Genomic DNA, 18,509 nt, shown 5'->3' with positions numbered 1-18,509 from the left:
TATGTGAACAGTGGTACGGCCGCCAGCGGCGGCCGCGTTGTACGTAGAGTCGGCTTTGGTGTATTCGGTGTATATAGCGATGTAAGAACTGTACTGAAGTGTGAATAAATACGTTCGCATACTTTTAGGGGCATTCATAGTAATACACTTCATCGTTTTGTGTGGATTTTAATAAGAGTGAATGATGTTGCATTGGTTGGTTGTAAGGATGACTTTAATGATTATGACACTAGTAACCGTGTACTTATGTTTATGTTTATGTTTATGTTTATGTGTATGTGTATAACGAGCATTGGGGTGGCGGTGGAAATTCTGGAGATGCTGATGACTATGAACAATGCCATGATATGTTCTGTTTGTTTCGTGCTTAGGCTTATCTATTTTGCTTCTTCTTGTTGTTCCTCCTTTTTTTGTTTTTTTCTTTCGTTTTTTATATTTTATATTTGACAACGTCTGTCAGATTATATAAATATATGTGAGTTTTTCGTTTATACAAAGCAGTTACAGTCCATTTAAGATGCATAACAATTAAATCGACACCGAGAATAGCACAATAATTTATATGCATATATCGTACATGTTTAATATTTGTATTTTTATGCGCTTAAAAACTCTTTTCAAAGTAAAAAACATCGTTCTTGTAATGAAGTGAATTGGTTGCTTATGGCTATAATTCGACTGAATGGCTGTCTGCATTTCTATTCTTTTTTCTCTTTGTTTTAATTCGTTGCAATTAAATTCAACTGCATTCTGTACGTGGCATAACAAATGATAGAATCATAAAGCCGACTTATACACTCACACGTATATATATATATATATATACATCACATAATAAGTCTCCGGTTTGATACATATATGGTAATGCTGTTGACAGACGCATATGATTTGTGGATAGTGCTTGCCATCAAATGAAGTCTGCCAAAAATTTCATGGCATTTCGCCGTTAGCTTATAAGTTACATTTGTTTTATTGAGACTACTTTTTCTGCTTCCGCTAATTGCTCCAGAATATTGTGATGAGCTTATGCTTCACTCATTCTCACAGGTCGTTTTTGTTATTTCGACTAAACGTCGTTGTTGTGAAAAATGAATGAACAGAGCGTTTTTATGGACACACTAACTTCCGATATCTTTAAGATATCAGTTACCTCAAGCAGCTTCTGTTTTCCGTCTTCCAAAAGGATTTTGCGCACTTTTTGTGTTTTTGTTTTGTAGGACAACTACCAATTTTGGGCGATCAGAGGCATTCAACATCATCAGTATCCGTATGACCTTATTTAAGATTAGCAAACCACTCACAAAGTTACCTTTTCGAAATTCATATAATTCAGGTAGGAGACTTGAGTGAGATATATTGTATAATGTGGGAGTAAGTTTTGTTAGCATTTTTACGTCCCATGAACAATGGAAACAAATGAAAAATTCTAAAACGTTTACGTTAGTCTTTGAAGAGATGATTCCATTGCAATAATAATTTTTTTATATGGTCGCATTCACATTGCCACACAAATGAAATTTTTCTTTAACAACCATCATTTATATTAGTCGTGGAGGCAAACTATTAGGCTTTCCTGGTTTAATAGGCTTACGTAGGGGCAAAAATATTTCATAAATCAGGTCTGTAAATTGAAATTTTTGTATGTAACGATTTCATATAGTCGTATAGCGTAATCGTTTTTATTGTGAATAATGTAACGATAATAATTTATATATTTAATAATCCTCGCTAATCAATAAATCACAAAAATAATTTGAGATTTTGTCTTTCCAAAACATTTAAAATGTGATCATTTTGAATAGGGTCGACTAATTCCATTCTATAAACGAAAAAAAAAAAAAAAAAAAAACGTTGAGAAGTACACGACGATCCCAATAGAGAATCGAAGAAAAAAGGTTGATTCTCGAACGAAAAAAAATTTTTATTCGCAAAATATGTGGTTAGGTAGAGACGATGCTCATTATCAAATTTAGTATGCAGCCACGAGCTCAGAGTCAACTTTTCAAATTGTAGGTCCGCAGGTTATGTCTTAAAGGGAAAACGCGCGGTCAGACGGGCATATGCAAAGGTGATTCGATACATTATCGTGCTTACCAAAGTCACCTTAATTTTCCTCGTAAATTTAATTATAATATTTCTGGTATGTATTAATGTTATTACCCTTCTGTTTGTCTATTTATTTTATAAATTAGTTATAAAAACAATTTCCAACCAATAATTAGAAAAACTACAAAACAAACCAAACCTTACACTTTAAACTGACGCTACTGCTGCTATTGATAATGTTACGGAAATCCCAAATCCAGTTCATTTCAGCTAAGTAATTTTCCCATAAATAATAAATTCCCTAAAGAGGGAAAAACCAAATGCACATTCGCGGCGCGTCATGCAGCTGCCGGCCGATGAAAACGCTTAGCGGAAAAGCAGACAGGGATTAAAAATGAAGCCATGAATTTGGGTATAGTAATATGCTTGTATAAATGCATATGAATAGAATATTTGCGGAAGGGAGTGTTAGTAAAAAAAGAATGCTTGAGTTGAGCAGTCGCAAGTATTGCCAAAAATAAATTGTGAATAATGCTACATTGAAGGAATATAATTGTAAATTAAAGAATTTTGAAGTGTATTTCTCTTGAATAGAATATCCACGATCCAGTGATACGGACTCTGTATCTTAGAAAATCGAATTTCATAACAGTAATCATAATACCGATATAAGAAACTTATCGAAATCCAACTTTCTAGTGGGCATTTAATTATTTAACTAATTACATTAGCCAGCAAGGCAAACACAATTTCATTATATAATGCAATTTTCAAATTATAACTATGTGCATTGTAATAACGGTATACTTTCAATTGTAATAATACAATCAGTAAAATGATCAAAGCACTAATAATTCCATCTTATAAAGCCTACAGAGCGAAAAAGTAAATAATTGGTGTAACAATGAGAGAGTCTTCATTGCGGTCAGCAATGTTTAATAGATGAGAAGACGAAACCCAGCTCCGAATCAATTTAACCTTAAAAACTATCCGTATTTCGTCTCCTCGTCGTAGACGGGAACCGTATCCGGTTAAGTTGGTTTGCATATGACGGCAGCATTCTAGCGGAATCCCATGGCAGACCGCGTAAAGCAAAGAGAAGAAAATTTCTCTTAATATGACATTGATAATAAGGTGCCCACACAACGACAAAATATTCCATTTATCGGATGAGCAAGTGCAGTGCATGGGCGTTTGCAAATATACGGGTCATTAAATTCTGTACCCCATCTCTTAATAAAGCCCCAAATTGACTTAATTTTGCTAACGAAATTATAGCATACACATAATACACCCAAACCTTTAAAGTAAGGTACATTCGCCAGCACATAATTGATGATAGAATAACAAGTAGGCAGTGGAGACACGCAATGGAAGGACTTTTTTTTTGCATTTGCTTAAATTATATGATATACTGTTGACAGAACACCAGCCATTCAATGATGATAAATCAGATTGCAACCCATCAATGTCAAGCATTGAATTAACAACAGTACACATTTTCACATCATCCGCAAATATAAGAATTTTAGAAAATCGGACACACGTAGATAGGTCGTCAATATATAAAATAAATTGCGTAGGGCCCAAATGACTCCCCAGAGGAATGCCTGATGAAACCAGCACCGGCAAGGTAGTTGAAGAACCACAGCAACAAATTCTCAGGGAAGCCCAATCGGCAAAGTGTAAAGGTCAAAAGTTCGCGAATCACTTCATCGAATGCTTTTGAGATATTCGGAGATATCACATCCATCTGTTTGCCCAAAGCAAAGGTCTGAGAAATATCGCGTGTAAACTCCAATGTACGATCGGGTAGAAGGTAGTAACGGTATCTTATGAGAAGTGGAATTGGTTCATTTGCATATGATAAGATAATAGTGCAACGTTACAGACTACGGTTGAATTACGTGTTGAAGCGTTTAGATAGAGGGGCCTTTAGTAAATTCTGACCGCAAAAGTTCATCGTATAAAGGAAGTGATTTTGTTAGTAAATAATTTTTAATATTTCATTAATGTTAGAAAACGAAAATGGTCCATAAGAAATAGAAGAAATAGAAGAAGCTTTTTTATATCAGATATCATCATACCTAAATACGTTCATCATTGTATGGCGTGTTCGCGGCAATTCTCAATGAAGATTCAGTGCATATTGTAACGTAAAAGAAGGGAAAAACTTCAACATTCTTAATAAGGGGAACGAATGGAAAGTGGAAGTTATTGTACTCTTTTTGTATATCATGTATATTCTAATTTATCGTAAGATGTTGACTTGCTTTAATCATTTTCTTCTGTCTTCCCGCCCGTCTTTCAATCTGCCTGTTATTGGAACGGGAAGAAAAAAAAGTGTAGTGTAGTCCCATTCACCGATTAACATCGTCTATAATAAATCAAGGAACACTCTCGTGGCGTTTGCCTAAGCAGTAAATTAAGAGTCGCGTAAGGTTGGCAACATTAATCTAGTTAAGCTATGTCGTAACGCTCACCAAAGCATCTAATCAAGGTTATGCGCTTCATATGTTTTATAGCTTATCTAATGACCGATATGTGTGCATATTAAAATCGGAATAATAAATAGACTGTTATCTCTGCCATGCCAAATGATTGGATATGTGTTCTCACATATTCACTTAAAAAATACCCTTAAACAATTAGAATATTACAATAATGGCTTTGTGGGAATACTGTGGGAATGTTAATCCCCGGACAATGTTTCCGACTATTTTGTGCAAAAATTTTATTCTACCTCTTGTTTACTTAAGTTTCTTCATTTTTGTTTACACCGTCACAACATTTGCAAAAGACAAAGCACAAAAAATAAGTAAACAAGAAGGTAGAAACCGAGTAAACAATTTTAATTAACCTGAATTTCGTTTTGCTTACCGATTTTCAGCAAATAAGTGCAAGATAGACTACAAAGAGAAAGAGAGAAGCGGTTATTTTGTTCGCAAACAGTTGGCATCAACTACAAATATTCCAGATGTGCATTGAAATGCCCAAAGACCGTTTGCCTTCCTTGTGGAGCCTTTTCATTTTTTTGTTGCTTCCCGTTATCGGTTAGCGTGATGAAATGCCAATACATATCTAAGCAGAGGTATATATACGGATGCAAAATACACAAAATAACTCATATCGATTGAAACAGCTGCACGCAGCCACATGTGCCAAATTACTGCGTAAACGTATGCGAAGGATTCGCTTTAAATTAGAAAAAACGAAAACTATGACGAAATGTTTATCGTCATCCATCAACTTAAACCGATTTTTCCATCTTTTCACAACGGCTGCGACATCATCCCCAGGATATACATTCAAATTTCTATTATTCTATCTGCTGCAGTCTATGAGTTAATTATTTAGGTTTGGAAAATAGTGAGGTCTTCTGTCCTGTTCAATGCTGTATTGTAGGCGTGTCTTTTGACCGATTGAGACAACTTTCAACACCGATCGGCTTGCAAGTACTCTTAAGGCACTCGTTAAATTTGAAGCAGATATCTTAATGCTTATCATTGATATCGAACATATGGATTGACGAATGGACGGACATGCCTAAATTGACGTGAAATATTACGTACTAATTGAGAATATGTGTACTTTACAGGGTGTCTAGAGTTCTCTTTAGGGTCTTGGCAAATGTTTCAGCAGAGTGAGTGTACTCACTGCACCTCTTGTTCGTTGACATAGAAGCGACGGAGCTGTTGGAGATATATTCGGCTTTTTATTTTTCGATTTGTCTCATTCTGCAGAATAATTATTTGAGTTTTTTTATTTTTATTTTTCAAGTTTGACTTACAGATGCTCTCTCTTTTTATTTACTGCATTTTTTTCATTTTTATTTGCTAAAAATAGTAAAATGGAAAAAAAAATATTCAATAAAACTTAGTAAAGTAAATGATGATAAAACAAAACAAACAAAAAAAAAAACACTTTATGCGGCTTAGTCTGAAGCTTTCATCTTCAAGTATTTATTTACTATTTTATGCGTCACTGAGAGATCTGCGTTTGTGTGAAGGCCCGGAAATTTGCCGGCGAAAGTCTACACGAAAGTATACATGAAAAGTTCATCTATCAAATCGATTAACTTTATAAGACTCAGGAGCAAGAAAGATGTATTCTCTTTAAGGCGACTTCTATTTCCATTGCTTTAATCTATTATCTCAAATTGTTTTATGAAAATTTTATGCGAGGGAATACCAGTAGATGGGTCTGTATCCATTTTATAGTGATTTCATATGATGTAAGATCAACAAATATTGATCGCTTGAAATATACATTTACTTGACTATCTTACGCAGGTCGTCATTAACTTTTTCGATCTTTTGCGAAAGATGAAAGAATGATAGGCTAAGATACGGGTGCCGATTCTTGCCCCGATCTAAAATCTACGTACTTGATAGATAATTGTGGCGGTGTGCAGGGGCGAGTATTACAAGCGGAAAGATATTCATTTTCATACGAAAAGTCCATCATTACGGGGAGGAATTGTAAAATTACGAAAATTGATAAAATGATGGATTGTATTTTTTAAAATCCGCTTCAATTATAAATTCCAACGAATATAAAACTAAAATATATTCTTCGTTTTCAAAGTTGTAGGTTACTCTACCGCAAACTTTGTACGAGCAATAAAGTCAATCGGATTGGCAGATAAGTAACATGTCAAAATCAATCTTTACTGGTTTTTTTCTACAAATTTTATTAAAGGTATAGTCGATTGAAATCGCATAAATAACATCTTCTACGTTAATTGCATTCGCAGTCGGAATACATTGATTGATATTTTTAAAGTCTTACAGTAGCTCTGTTTAAGAGAAGCAATAAATTCCAAGGATACTTGCAACAGCTCTGCTCTGTTGTCTTTTGCCATAGCCCAACAGAATAGTTGACGTACAACGTGATCTATTTTCCGCAGATTTTCTTATATTATATTATATGACATTAAATTTGAAATTTTTAGTTAAGGTTGCATTTAAATTGCATGAGTGTTCGATGGTGTTCGATGTTTTCAGTTTTATCTAAAAATGGTTTTTTTCTTTTTTTTCAATTTACTGATAACCTCTGTAAAATTGTTGTCTTTCTACGATGCAATCATTTTCGTAAGGTTTTGTAAAGTACCGTTTAAATCATTGCAAACCATTTGTACTCCTTAAGGCCAGATTGCCGTAGACTGGGGAAATATTTTGAAATGTTTTTACATGTGATTCGTTTAAGCGTTCACGCGCATTATTAAGCAAACAATTATTTTCACTTATTACAAATTACTTTTTAATTGATTCAACTCTTATTTCTCGGGTTTGAGATAATATCATGATGATGTCTAATTTATTATAGCAATGTATGTCGATGTTTTTCATAGCAGGCGTCTAGTTGATCATCTTTGTTTTTTAGGCGTGCACCTTTAAGTGAATCATAGCTTGGAATAAAAATGACAAAAGCGCAAAAGATTAAAAATAAACTATTCATTATTTTGTTGTTGTCTCTCAATATATAATCAGGTATTAAAGGACATGCAAGCAGATAATCATTCGCCATTAGTGTTTCTTTTAATTTAAATTTTTATAAAAAAAAATTTTTTAAAAAAAAAAAAAAAAAAAAAAAAAAAAAAATTTTTTTGCTTTCAGCTGATGAGAATGTACCGTAGATGCGAGAAACCAAAAACAAAGAAATATAAATATCTGTAGACCCATTTTGGTACAAAAAACAGAATGCAGCGCCGCCTTAATTGGTAAAGCTAAAGGGAACAACGAATGCAAAGTACAATGCAAGAATCATTGTGTGTGCGCGCATATGGATGTGTATACAAGAAAATTTGAAATGATGAAAGTTACCACCGCCATAAACATGGAAGTTGACAGAATTCCAGATTCAAAAATTTCAACGAAAACAACTACAATTGTCGGGTATAATATCAACGTAAACGACAACAACACCAGCAATAGCAATATCAAGCGAAATTTCCTAATATTACCACAACAATGCTTGCCTTTGACGGTAAAAGGGCAACAAAAAATTATGAAAACTTTTAGAAACTGTAAAAGAGTCTGCCAACGCAATTGTAAACCAAAAAAAGTGTACCGAGATAATCGAAATGAGAACAATTCGTTGACGACGTTTAAATGGTGTTAAATTTAGTGGTTTTAGTAAGAAAAGACTTTTTCTTTTTTATTTTTTGCTTTGGAGGAGCAAACACCCATTAATATGCAACGATTGCGTACAACATTTACGCGTTCGCGTACTCCAACAGGAGCTGAAATGAAAACGCAAACCAGTCTTGAAGTTCCAAAACAGGTGTGAATTGCTTTCATCAACATCAAAATCATAATCATTTTCCTTTAAATTATTATACCTTGCATGAGATACATTTTCAATTTATTCAGCCTTTACTTAACTCATCGAAATATTTAAACAGCGAAAAACAGCGTTCAGTTCGAACTCAGTGCGAAAATTGCGAATTACGAATTGCGAATAGCGAAATTTCTTTTCTCAAGCCTCAAACCTCTAGAAATTTCTTAATTTTTAGGCCTAATTCTAGCTCATTGCGGAGATATTATAACCTATGCCCATGAAATTGTTCATCGTTCAGTGTGCATAACGCAAAGATGTTGAGTACTCATACACGATAAACGACGACATTAGGGGCTTTAGATCACTGCAGGATTTATTGATATTCGCTCATATCTGTTTGTCTGTTCGTTTTTCAGCTAACGGCATTTCGGCGAATTTTGCTGCAGTCGTCAACACATGGAAAGAGTAGATACGTACCCGGTTATGAAGTTGCGCTATCAATACACGTCTATATAACATATCTTCGATATGATATTCAGAGTTTAAATAGATTCGTCGAGAAGTTAATTGTTCCTTCTCATTCTATGGACTGCCGGATATCATCAGCACAACCAGCAGCCCAAAACTGAAATCCGAAATTAAATGTAATTCGCGGCAAACACGCCCACGATTGCCTATCGCAAGAATAGAAAAAACTAAACTTGAAAATATTATTACAAGTAATAATCTTATGCACCGAATACAATACTCAATAAGTTGTTAGGATGACTACTAACGAATTCATGTCATTTTTAGATAGCATTAAACTGCAAACGAAATGTATCGAAAACTCACGACATTGCGGTCATTAGTTTACAAGTTACAATCATTTTAGTGACGCTACATACCAAATTCGGATTTTCTCAATTCTTTAGAGAAACAAGAGTAGCACAAGTATTGTCTGAAAATCTTAAAGTCATTGTGTCTGTGCGAAATGTGTCGTACAACTTTCTATTAAGATCAAATAAATGATTTCGTGCGGCCAGTGAAGATTATTGGAAAAACAGACAGGTAAAAGCAGAGTGCACATTCGCAGGCGCCTCATGCAGCTGCATGCCGATGAAAACGGTTACCAATAAAAGCAGGTTAACGAATTAAATGTCAAGTCATAAAATTAGGTGCTAGTAATAGGATGACAAAAATGTATATAAATAGAATATTTGTGCAAGACAAAACAGTAGAAAAAGAGTATTTGAGTTAAGCAGTCGAAAGTATTGCCAAAAATAATTTGTAAATAATCCTACATTAAAAGAAATATAATTGTAAAGGAAAAGAACTTTGAAGTGTATTTCTCTTGATCAAAATATCTACGATCTAGTGATACGGACTGTATCTTGTATGTAAAAAGCGAATTCCATAACAATATGTAAATTTTTTCATTCGTTTCCCTTTCGCCATTAGTTTAGAAGTTACAGTTGTTTTAGTGAGGCTACCTTTTCGGCTGCTTTGGACAGCTTTCGCTGATTACTTTCCACTTGGCTAAAAGCCGGTTTGATTCCGCAATGTTATGATAAATCCATATTTCATTCATTGTCGTATAGCGGATGAGAAAATCGTTTTTGTTTTCGACTAAACAGCACCAAAGAACGCTCTGCTTCATAAGCACGTTGTTGTGAAAAGTGAATGAACGCGGCATCCACAGAGTCGAACAGAGCTTTCTTATGGACAAGAGTTCATGCAAAATAGTAAATACATTGCTTTCTGACATTTTTAACGTGTCATGTATCTCACGCATCTTTAATTTTTCGCTTTACAAACTGATTATGCGCATTTTTTTTTTTTTTTTTTTTGTGTTTCCTCGAGCAACTGCCGATTTTTGGCGCTAAAAGAGATTCAACATCATCGGGGGCCGTACGACTTTATTTAAAATTAGCATTTATCTTTCTGAGGGAGAAGAGTTGTCATAACATCTTCTAAACCAATGCTAATGGCAAGCAGTGTTTTTTCTCGTGGAAAAGCAATGTTAGGTCCACAAGCGTAATTCAACAAATGTAGTATCACTTAAACAACTGTAACTGGTCAACTAATAATCGAAATGTCATAAACTGTTTTTCTATGTTTAATTGGAAAGCTGGTACTAGCTACTACTAAAATCGGACGGGTCTGACGACAGTGTTGGCATAGATGTGTCTGACACAAGATTTATTGAGCGGGCTTTTATATTCAGTTTGCAAAAACCTCTAAAACGCCAAGAAGAATGCTTTGGTGTGAGAAGAAAGCTGTAAAGTAAACGTACTTATCAGTAGCTCAGAATCGAGTTTTGAATCGATTTTATCATGTCTGTCCGTCGTTCTGCCCCTCTGCACATCTGTGTAACATCGTCCTCAAATTTGGCAAAAACATTGAAAGTGCTTGCAAGCAGTTTAGTGTTTGGCAAATAGGGCCAAGTAGGCCGAAAGAAACTCTCAGAATATGATATAACGTAAAACCAGCTCTGTTTTCGAAAGCAAAAAAGTTGCATTTCTACTCATCGGTCATAAACTACGATAATAAAAATTTATATATTCTCTAGGTGATCCGAAGTTAGGAGAATGTATCAATACGATCTTTTTTTTTTTTTGAAGGAACTAGGCGGTGGATATATAAAAGATTCAGACACAGCCGAACACAATGCTTTTACTTGTTTTTCATCATATGTTTTGTACGTCATCATAATTGAAATCATTTTTAATGTATTTTTTAATTGTTTTCCCGAATTTTTTTCAACAATTACTAACTTTTTCAATCGAATAACTAATTGAATAACTGTTCGCCAGTTGATAAATACACAAACTTATCGTCAGTCGACAGTCTCTTAGAAATGATGAGTTGTAAATTTATGGTAAATACACAGAAATAAATTGTAATGGAAAGCAGTGATCCTTTTTAAAAAGTGAAAAGTTGGACTTTGCCTTAAAGATGACAGCATAATAGAAATTATTCTCTTCCATAGATCATGTCTTTCTAGTGCACACATCACCGAAAAATTCGGACAGTATTTCCGTGAAAACCTCACGACTTGTGTTAAGTAAAATGTAATATTTTCACATCTGACATATTTGAAAAAAAAAAAAACGCTACATAAACATTGTCAAGTATAGCTCCGCATATTAACAATAATTAAATTTCTTTCTAATAACTAAAAAAAAAAAAGAAGAGAACTGCTCTTTATGCGCCTGCTTTTACTTAAGTGTGCGGACATTAAAATGGCTTCACTTCCATTGCGCCGTATTAAATTTAAATCAAACATTCCTAACACTGAATGGCAGTTTTTGTTTTTGTATTCCTTGTTACGCTGTACCGTGTTGATGATTTTATGATAAAAGGGATAACATTTATTTCATAACTATTGAACTCTCTTTCTAACAAAGAGATGTCATTTTTCTGTCTATGAAATATGACGACGATGACAATGACAATGTTAGCGCGCACTAAAAAAAAAAAAAAAAAAATGAGAAACAAAAGGATAATTTTGTTGATAAACGAGGCAAACAAATGACCGCAAAATGTTCGAAAACGTCAAGTGTAATATTATACTTTCAACAGGCTCTACGCTGTAATGCAAGTGAATCAAGTCGAGATTTAAAGTCATGTAAAACATGAATTTAAATGACCGCGCCGCGTGAGTGATTTAAACGAATGACTACTATATGTTCACTATCCCTCGCTTCATCGTTTCTTTTGATTTTCTCTCTTTTTCGCTTTTTTTTCCCAACATTACCGAACAAGCGTTATGTGAGGTTCTGTGTGTCATTTGTTCGTAGCTATGCACATACAATAAAGTAGGGGGGGGGGGGGTGCAAAAAAAAAAGGTTTAAAAAACATCAAAAAAAGAAAAGGACAAGCAATGTGAACAACAACAATTTTATGACATGCAAATCCCCCATTGACATCTGACATATCAACACCATTTCGCTATGTGTGTCAGCGTGCAGCATTACAATACCATTACTGCGATGATGTCCATAATGATTATAATAATGATGATAATGGATTTCATATCGCATTTCACGTCACAGTGTATTACTTTACATTTTATTTATTTACTGTTTCCCTTTTTGAAAATATTAATGTGCGCTATGAAGCGTGTCATGCGATTTGAATAATGAATGGCTACCTGGGCGCGCATAGGTGTCTTCGTTTATTATTCCTTTTATGAAACAATAACACACTGAATAGCTTCCTCTACCTACGGCTGGCTGTAGCTTAAGCTTTCAACTGATGATTTTCTTCATAAGTCTTGCATGCTTTCTTGTTAAGAGATCTTTTGCAATTAAAAATTTCTGCGAATAAGAGTAAATTAGAAAAATTTTTCTCTTTCTCTCTCTCTCTCTCTCTGTCTCTCTTTCTCTATTTCGAATGTTATTTCTTTATTTCGTCGCGACCGCAGGTACGTTCAGCTTCTTTTGATGAAATGCAACTGGAAGCGCAACGTATGTCTGCATTGGAAGAGGAACGTTCTTCGGCTGGTGGCTTTTTAAAAGTACCACAAGCATCACATGCCCAACGCTCGCATTCATTCGATTCGGCTGCGGCTTCGGTGGGTAGTGATGATTCTGGCACGTTTCTGGAAGTTCCACGACATTCGGCCAAAAGTCGTCGCAGCTCATCGACGAAAACTCCCCCTCCTTGTATACATTGTTACTATTTGGAAGAGTTCGAGCGGCAGCGAAACGAAGAGCAACATTACCTTTTAGCTGATCGTGATGTTAGCACGATAAGTTATAGTTTCACGAGTTCGGAGGCTAGTGAAGATGATAACGATCAAGATGCTGACAATGATAATGTCGACGACGATGATGATGCCACCGATGAAGATGTCAATCAATGCGGTGAAGATGAGCAAGTGGGTGGCATTATAGATGTATATGATGACGCCGCTTTAGAAATGGATATTCGTTTGGGTGGCATTGGTGGCCATTTAGACGAATCCCGTACTCGTATGCCGCGACAAATGCGTAGACATACAATTGGTAGTTCAGTGACTACATCCGAAGACGAAGGTCTCGAAGAATCTGACCATGGATCACCACATTTTGGTAATACGCTTCTCCCGCCACCGCCTACAAAACTTTGCGGCATTACTTTTACACTTTCGCCTACTAACGATGATTACCCGCCCTTTCCATCTACATTTCCAATTGAACCGGGTTCACCCCCTCCTTCACCCGCACTATCTTTGTCGATTTGCGGTAGTCCTATGCTAGAACTACCACCACCGCCGCCGCCGTTATCGTCTTTAGAATTACTGCCACCAACACCTGCACTCGATTTGCCTTTACCACCTCCGCCCGCCTTTAGCACAACCACTCAACCTGCCTCTACAGCAATTAACGACGAATCGTCGGCCGCCGCAGCACTTGCTTCGCCTTCTACACAACGACCCCGCAGACGTTCAATATCACGACAAGAAGCCATTTTTGTAGAGCCTACTGGCAATTCACTCGAAAATGTATCGCAAGAAGAAAAACATAAATCTTCAGTAGATGCCATCGATTCAGTAGATGAGATTTCGACAATGGCCACCTGCGGTTCACCGACATCAGCCAAGCATACTCTGGTAGTTCGTGATATTTACTTAACTGTACCTGATTTAAAGCGTGATCGTGCTGCCTCAGTCGATTCGTGTTTCTCAAAAGTGTCCTCAGGCAATAAAACGGAAGAATTGCAAGCGCATGAAGATGGTTGTTTTCTCACGGTACCCAACACAAACGCTACACGTTCGCGTTCTGTGGACATTGTTTTACCAACAAATGAGCAGGCCCGTTACAAGGCGTTAGCTATGGCTGGTACAGCGGGCATGTACGGAGACGGGTATGTGGAAAATATTTTTCGTTTTGTTTCGTTTCCTGTTTGTGGATTTTTCTGTTTACTTTCGTCTTCATTTCTAGTTTTAAGAAATAAGATTTTCTTTTGTTCTTATTAATCTACCGTTTGCATGACATTTTTATTATATTCAATTTTTATGCCAACCACTGAACGACATACGTATTCAGTCTGGCAACATATATTTATGTTAAAAAAATACGAAATTTATGCATTTTACGCCTTGCAAAGGCCATTTGAAATTGGATTTTTATTCCTGGGAACCACTATTAACTGATTCTAACCAAAAATCTTCATGTTTTCTATACCAATAATTTTATTAAAAATGCTTAGGCATATTTTATTTTTGCTGGGACAAGCGGACACTAACCTTTCGAAAAACTAAGTGCAGCAGTAGCATTCATTTTTAGATGATCTTTAGATCTTTATCACACATGCTCCGTTTTCTGCTTGCTTCAATAAGATTCTGTTATAATTTCTTTAAAGTTTCGAACTCATGTTTTAGTCTAACAGAACAGTTCCTTTTATCAGCAAAAGGAGAATACGAATGATCACGCAATAGACTTCAAGATCTCATATAAAGATGAGTTGCTATTGAATGTTATTCAACTGATGGCAATCTATTGCGCTTAACAATTTTTTATTCAGCTTAGTTGATACTTGGAATAAATTTTAGAATTTGATGGGAAAAGTATTTTAAATTTTAAAGAGTTAAAGTAATTTTTATATCAAATTATTATGACGGATTACATTTTATCATAACGTGTTAAAACTTAAACTTTTTCTGCCCTAAAAAATAAAAAAATGTTCACAAAAATCCCTATATAGGGTAGAATCCAAAAATAGGCCTAGATGGTTCATATATGGCACAGTAAATTTTTTATTTTAAATTACTATTTCGATCTGATTTTCATCATGAAGCGTTAAAAATTAGACCTGTTTGCCTCTAGTTGTATATGAGGGGGGTTCAAAGGATGGCCCGACCCGGTATGAGTTCAAAGTCAAACCAAATTAGAATGCCAAAAATAGGGCGTTATATGGGAAGTGGTCGAAAAGAACAGTTCAATAAAAGATCAGTCTATCTTAAGCACTTCTGTGCCTTACATAGGTCCTCACGAACGTACCCTGGACCGCAAGTGGTGTAGTCTTCAATTAATGGGAATAAAAATTACTTTTACACATTTATGTCAGTAAAACATCAAAGATTCCCTAACTGAGCATGGGGTAAAAAGGTGAAAGCTGTAAACGCATACTACACATCAATTGCAAAATTTACAAAGTTACAAATCCCATATGAAAAGGCAATAAGCTGGATGAGTGACACGAATTATGATTAAACGTATTTGCAATACTTAACTAATTAAGCGATGTGTTTGCGATACAAAATTACAATCATGACACAGATCTCGTTTGCATCATATTATGATGTTGTTTGGCGATGAATAGCAATGATTCATCTTTTGCCAAAGATGGATTTTTTTTTTTTTTTTGTAATTATTTTGGAACCGAAACGTCTTAGTCATAAAACGCCTTCATTTGCATTCGCATAAAGATCTTTGTTAAATGCTTAAAGCGATTGCAAATATATTTAATAGCTTTCTTTCTGCATTTTATAGGTGTTTCTAAATGGCTATCTTGCGTACGCGATTTATATTTACGATCACGAATATGAGCAAGTTAACTTTCCGCTGACTTTTACAATAAATAATGACGAACGTGCGAAATTATCTAAGGAACATGAAAATCCCTTTTTTTTTATATATAAATGATTTATCGGAAGCACAAAACAAACGAGCGTCACAAGTGTACACAAGTATAAATAATAGTATAGTATATTATAAAGAGAATGCTTTATAGCGTATTGAGTATCTTAAGAAAACTTTACCAGTTATTTGTACAAAAATATGTTTTATTTATGAAACGGAAAAAAATCATTTAACCTAATTGTGCAAGAAGTAAATTCTCCAATCATGGCGCCTGTATGCAGTTCAATATATCTTCCGTCACTTTGCAATATTTAAGGTGAAAGGAATTTGAAACTTGCTGGAACTCTCTCTACTCGTAGATATGGCGAAATGTCGGTCCGTGAACTTGAAATATACTTTCGCTGTCATACCTAACACGGATAATTCCAAAGACTTTGCTAAATTAAAAGCCTCCGGTAACGTCTATATCAACACAATGATAACACTGCAACTCCAGTATATTTCCAGTTTGTTTCCAATGTATGGTAATACATATTAGTACGTTCTTGGTCCACTTATGAATAAATTGAAAATAAATTTGAAGTTAGTAAACGAATTGCTACCGTCTTTACATCGAACATGCAGGTGATTGTGGTGAATATCTGGTTAGCAGTTTTGCGGAAATATGTTAACCGCGCCATACAATGTAGATGAAAATATGAAAAAGTTCTCGATGTTTCAATGTTCTCAAAATTGTCTGAGTTTCTTTAATATTGGGGGTATGCGTGTGAGCATGGAAGAGTTACTTTCATTTCCTAACGTTGAGTTCTTAAGTGATCAAGAAATGTCTATTTTCCTATAATTATGCTTGCCGGCGTGGCGATACAATACATATTATACCATAAATATTTTGGTAGAAATAGGTAGATGTCACCGGTGATTCAAAAGTTGGATCGGGTCGAAAAAAACCGACAATAGCCATTCAATCCTGGTCTTGCCAAGTTTTTATATAGCGCATCACAACCAGATGTGATTCTCATTTAAAATTTGATCGTTTTTGCTCATAGCAAGACAAGTAAAACATAGAAGTGGGCAATGGCCAAGGTGTTCTCCTAACACTGTTAGTTATATGGCGATTTTTTAAAATATGGAAAGTGGTCGAAAAAGTTATCCGGTTCGAACCGTTCTTGGTAGACACACCGGCGTACCAAATTTCATCAAAATACTTTGACTTGTAGGTTGAATACAAAAATATCAGGCGGTTCAGACCGATGAAGGGCTAGAGCGATTTAGAAAGTGATTCAGAAAGTTATTGTGGTGGGTCTATCCTAAGCCTTTCCAAGTATTCTGTACATACTTAATATACTTTTATATCGCAAGTGGTGTAGGGTTTAAACAATAAAATCTTATATCTTATAAATTTTATACAAACATAAAATCTTATAGTTAAGCCATGCATTCTCTATAAATGTACTTTCAAGGCTCCAAAGTGACTCAAAGACATCGCGTAGCAAAATAAGAGTTAAAGGTCCTTCCATATAAAAACTTTTTTCTTTTACATCACTTATGAGCATTTTTTTTTTTTTTTTTTTTGAAGGTCAAAAGTTGAAAAATTGAAAAGTAGTACAAAATTAGGCGCTCATCGATCATCGTTGTTATGTTAACGAGAAAAAAATATTAAAAAATATTTTTAGTACATAAATAAGTTTTTTCTCTCCCTCATTTTCATCGTTGATGTTTCTGCTTAGCTTATAACTAGCTATCACATTTGCGCCCTATTGCACATCAAAATTGAACCGATTCGGAATATGTCCCTAAATTGGTTGATGTAATAACAGGTATTTCATGGTGCTGCATACACCTACGAACGTATCAGTTACGATGTAATTATGAAAAGAAATTAACAATTAAGAATAAGACCTTCGTTTGATTGATGTTGTTATTGGTTAATATATATTATTTGTTAAGTTTATGTTTAATAGTTAGTTCTGCGAACAAAGTTACAAAAACCAAAAAAAAACATTTTTCTTAATTATTTTTTATTTGCTTTTAAAAAACATTTTTGGATTATGTGAAACGTTGTTGTTGTGAAAATTCATATATTTATATTAATATATATATGTATATGTTTTTTGTTAATATTAAAACATTTTCTAATTTCTCTTTCTTTTTCTCTTTTCATTCCAGGTATGTTTATCTAAATATAAAATAAGCTATTAAATGCATTTTCAAAAAGCTCTGCACATCCTAGCCATTGTGATTAAGAAGCAAATATAGCATAATAGGAATTTGCGCATTATGTACGTAACAATAACATCAAGGATTTAAAAAACTGTATAGGATTTGAATGAAGAAAAACGAATCGCTCCGATTAGGTCCAATAGAATTCGGAAAAGCAAAAGCTTAAGTAATTTCTATTTTTACTATTTTCCTGTTTAATAATTAATCAAATTCTCCAACTACACTTACGAACTTTTAAGCAGAATTTCCCCTCGCAAATATTTTAAATTGTTGTTTCGCGAAACACTGACATGAAAATCGAAAATCAGCTAACTATATTCCTTCAAAACTTCTCAAAAAAAAAAAAAAAAAAAAAAAAAATGCTAGATAAATCCTATATTTATATATATATATCTAAATATATAAATGTAA

The 18,509-nt window shown here is 34.5% G+C and overlaps 1 protein-coding gene across 4 annotated transcripts in view; it reads left to right on the top strand.

Moving 5' to 3' along the window:
* The window catches only part of LOC119637282 (eye-specific diacylglycerol kinase), a 265,570-nt gene that overhangs the window by 153,731 nt on the left and 93,330 nt on the right, over positions 1-18,509 (top strand). For 3 of the 4 annotated variants that reach the window (XM_038033200.1, XM_038033202.1, XM_038033201.1), the window contains exons 1-2: positions 7,665-8,331; positions 12,737-14,160. The exons of the other annotated variant lie outside the window; for it this stretch is intronic. In XM_038033200.1, coding sequence (XP_037889128.1) covers positions 8,242-8,331; positions 12,737-14,160 — 1,514 coding nt within the window. In that variant the 5' untranslated portion in view covers positions 7,665-8,241. Of the gene's footprint in view, positions 1-7,664; positions 8,332-12,736; positions 14,161-18,509 lie in introns of those variants that run through there. 4 annotated transcript variants of the gene reach the window in all.

This window comes from Glossina fuscipes, unplaced genomic scaffold, assembly GCF_014805625.2.
Source record: "Glossina fuscipes isolate IAEA_lab_2018 unplaced genomic scaffold, Yale_Gfus_2 59, whole genome shotgun sequence".
Taxonomy (NCBI): Eukaryota; Metazoa; Arthropoda; class Insecta; order Diptera; family Glossinidae; genus Glossina; species Glossina fuscipes.
This window is presented reverse-complemented; position numbering and strand designations above follow the sequence as displayed.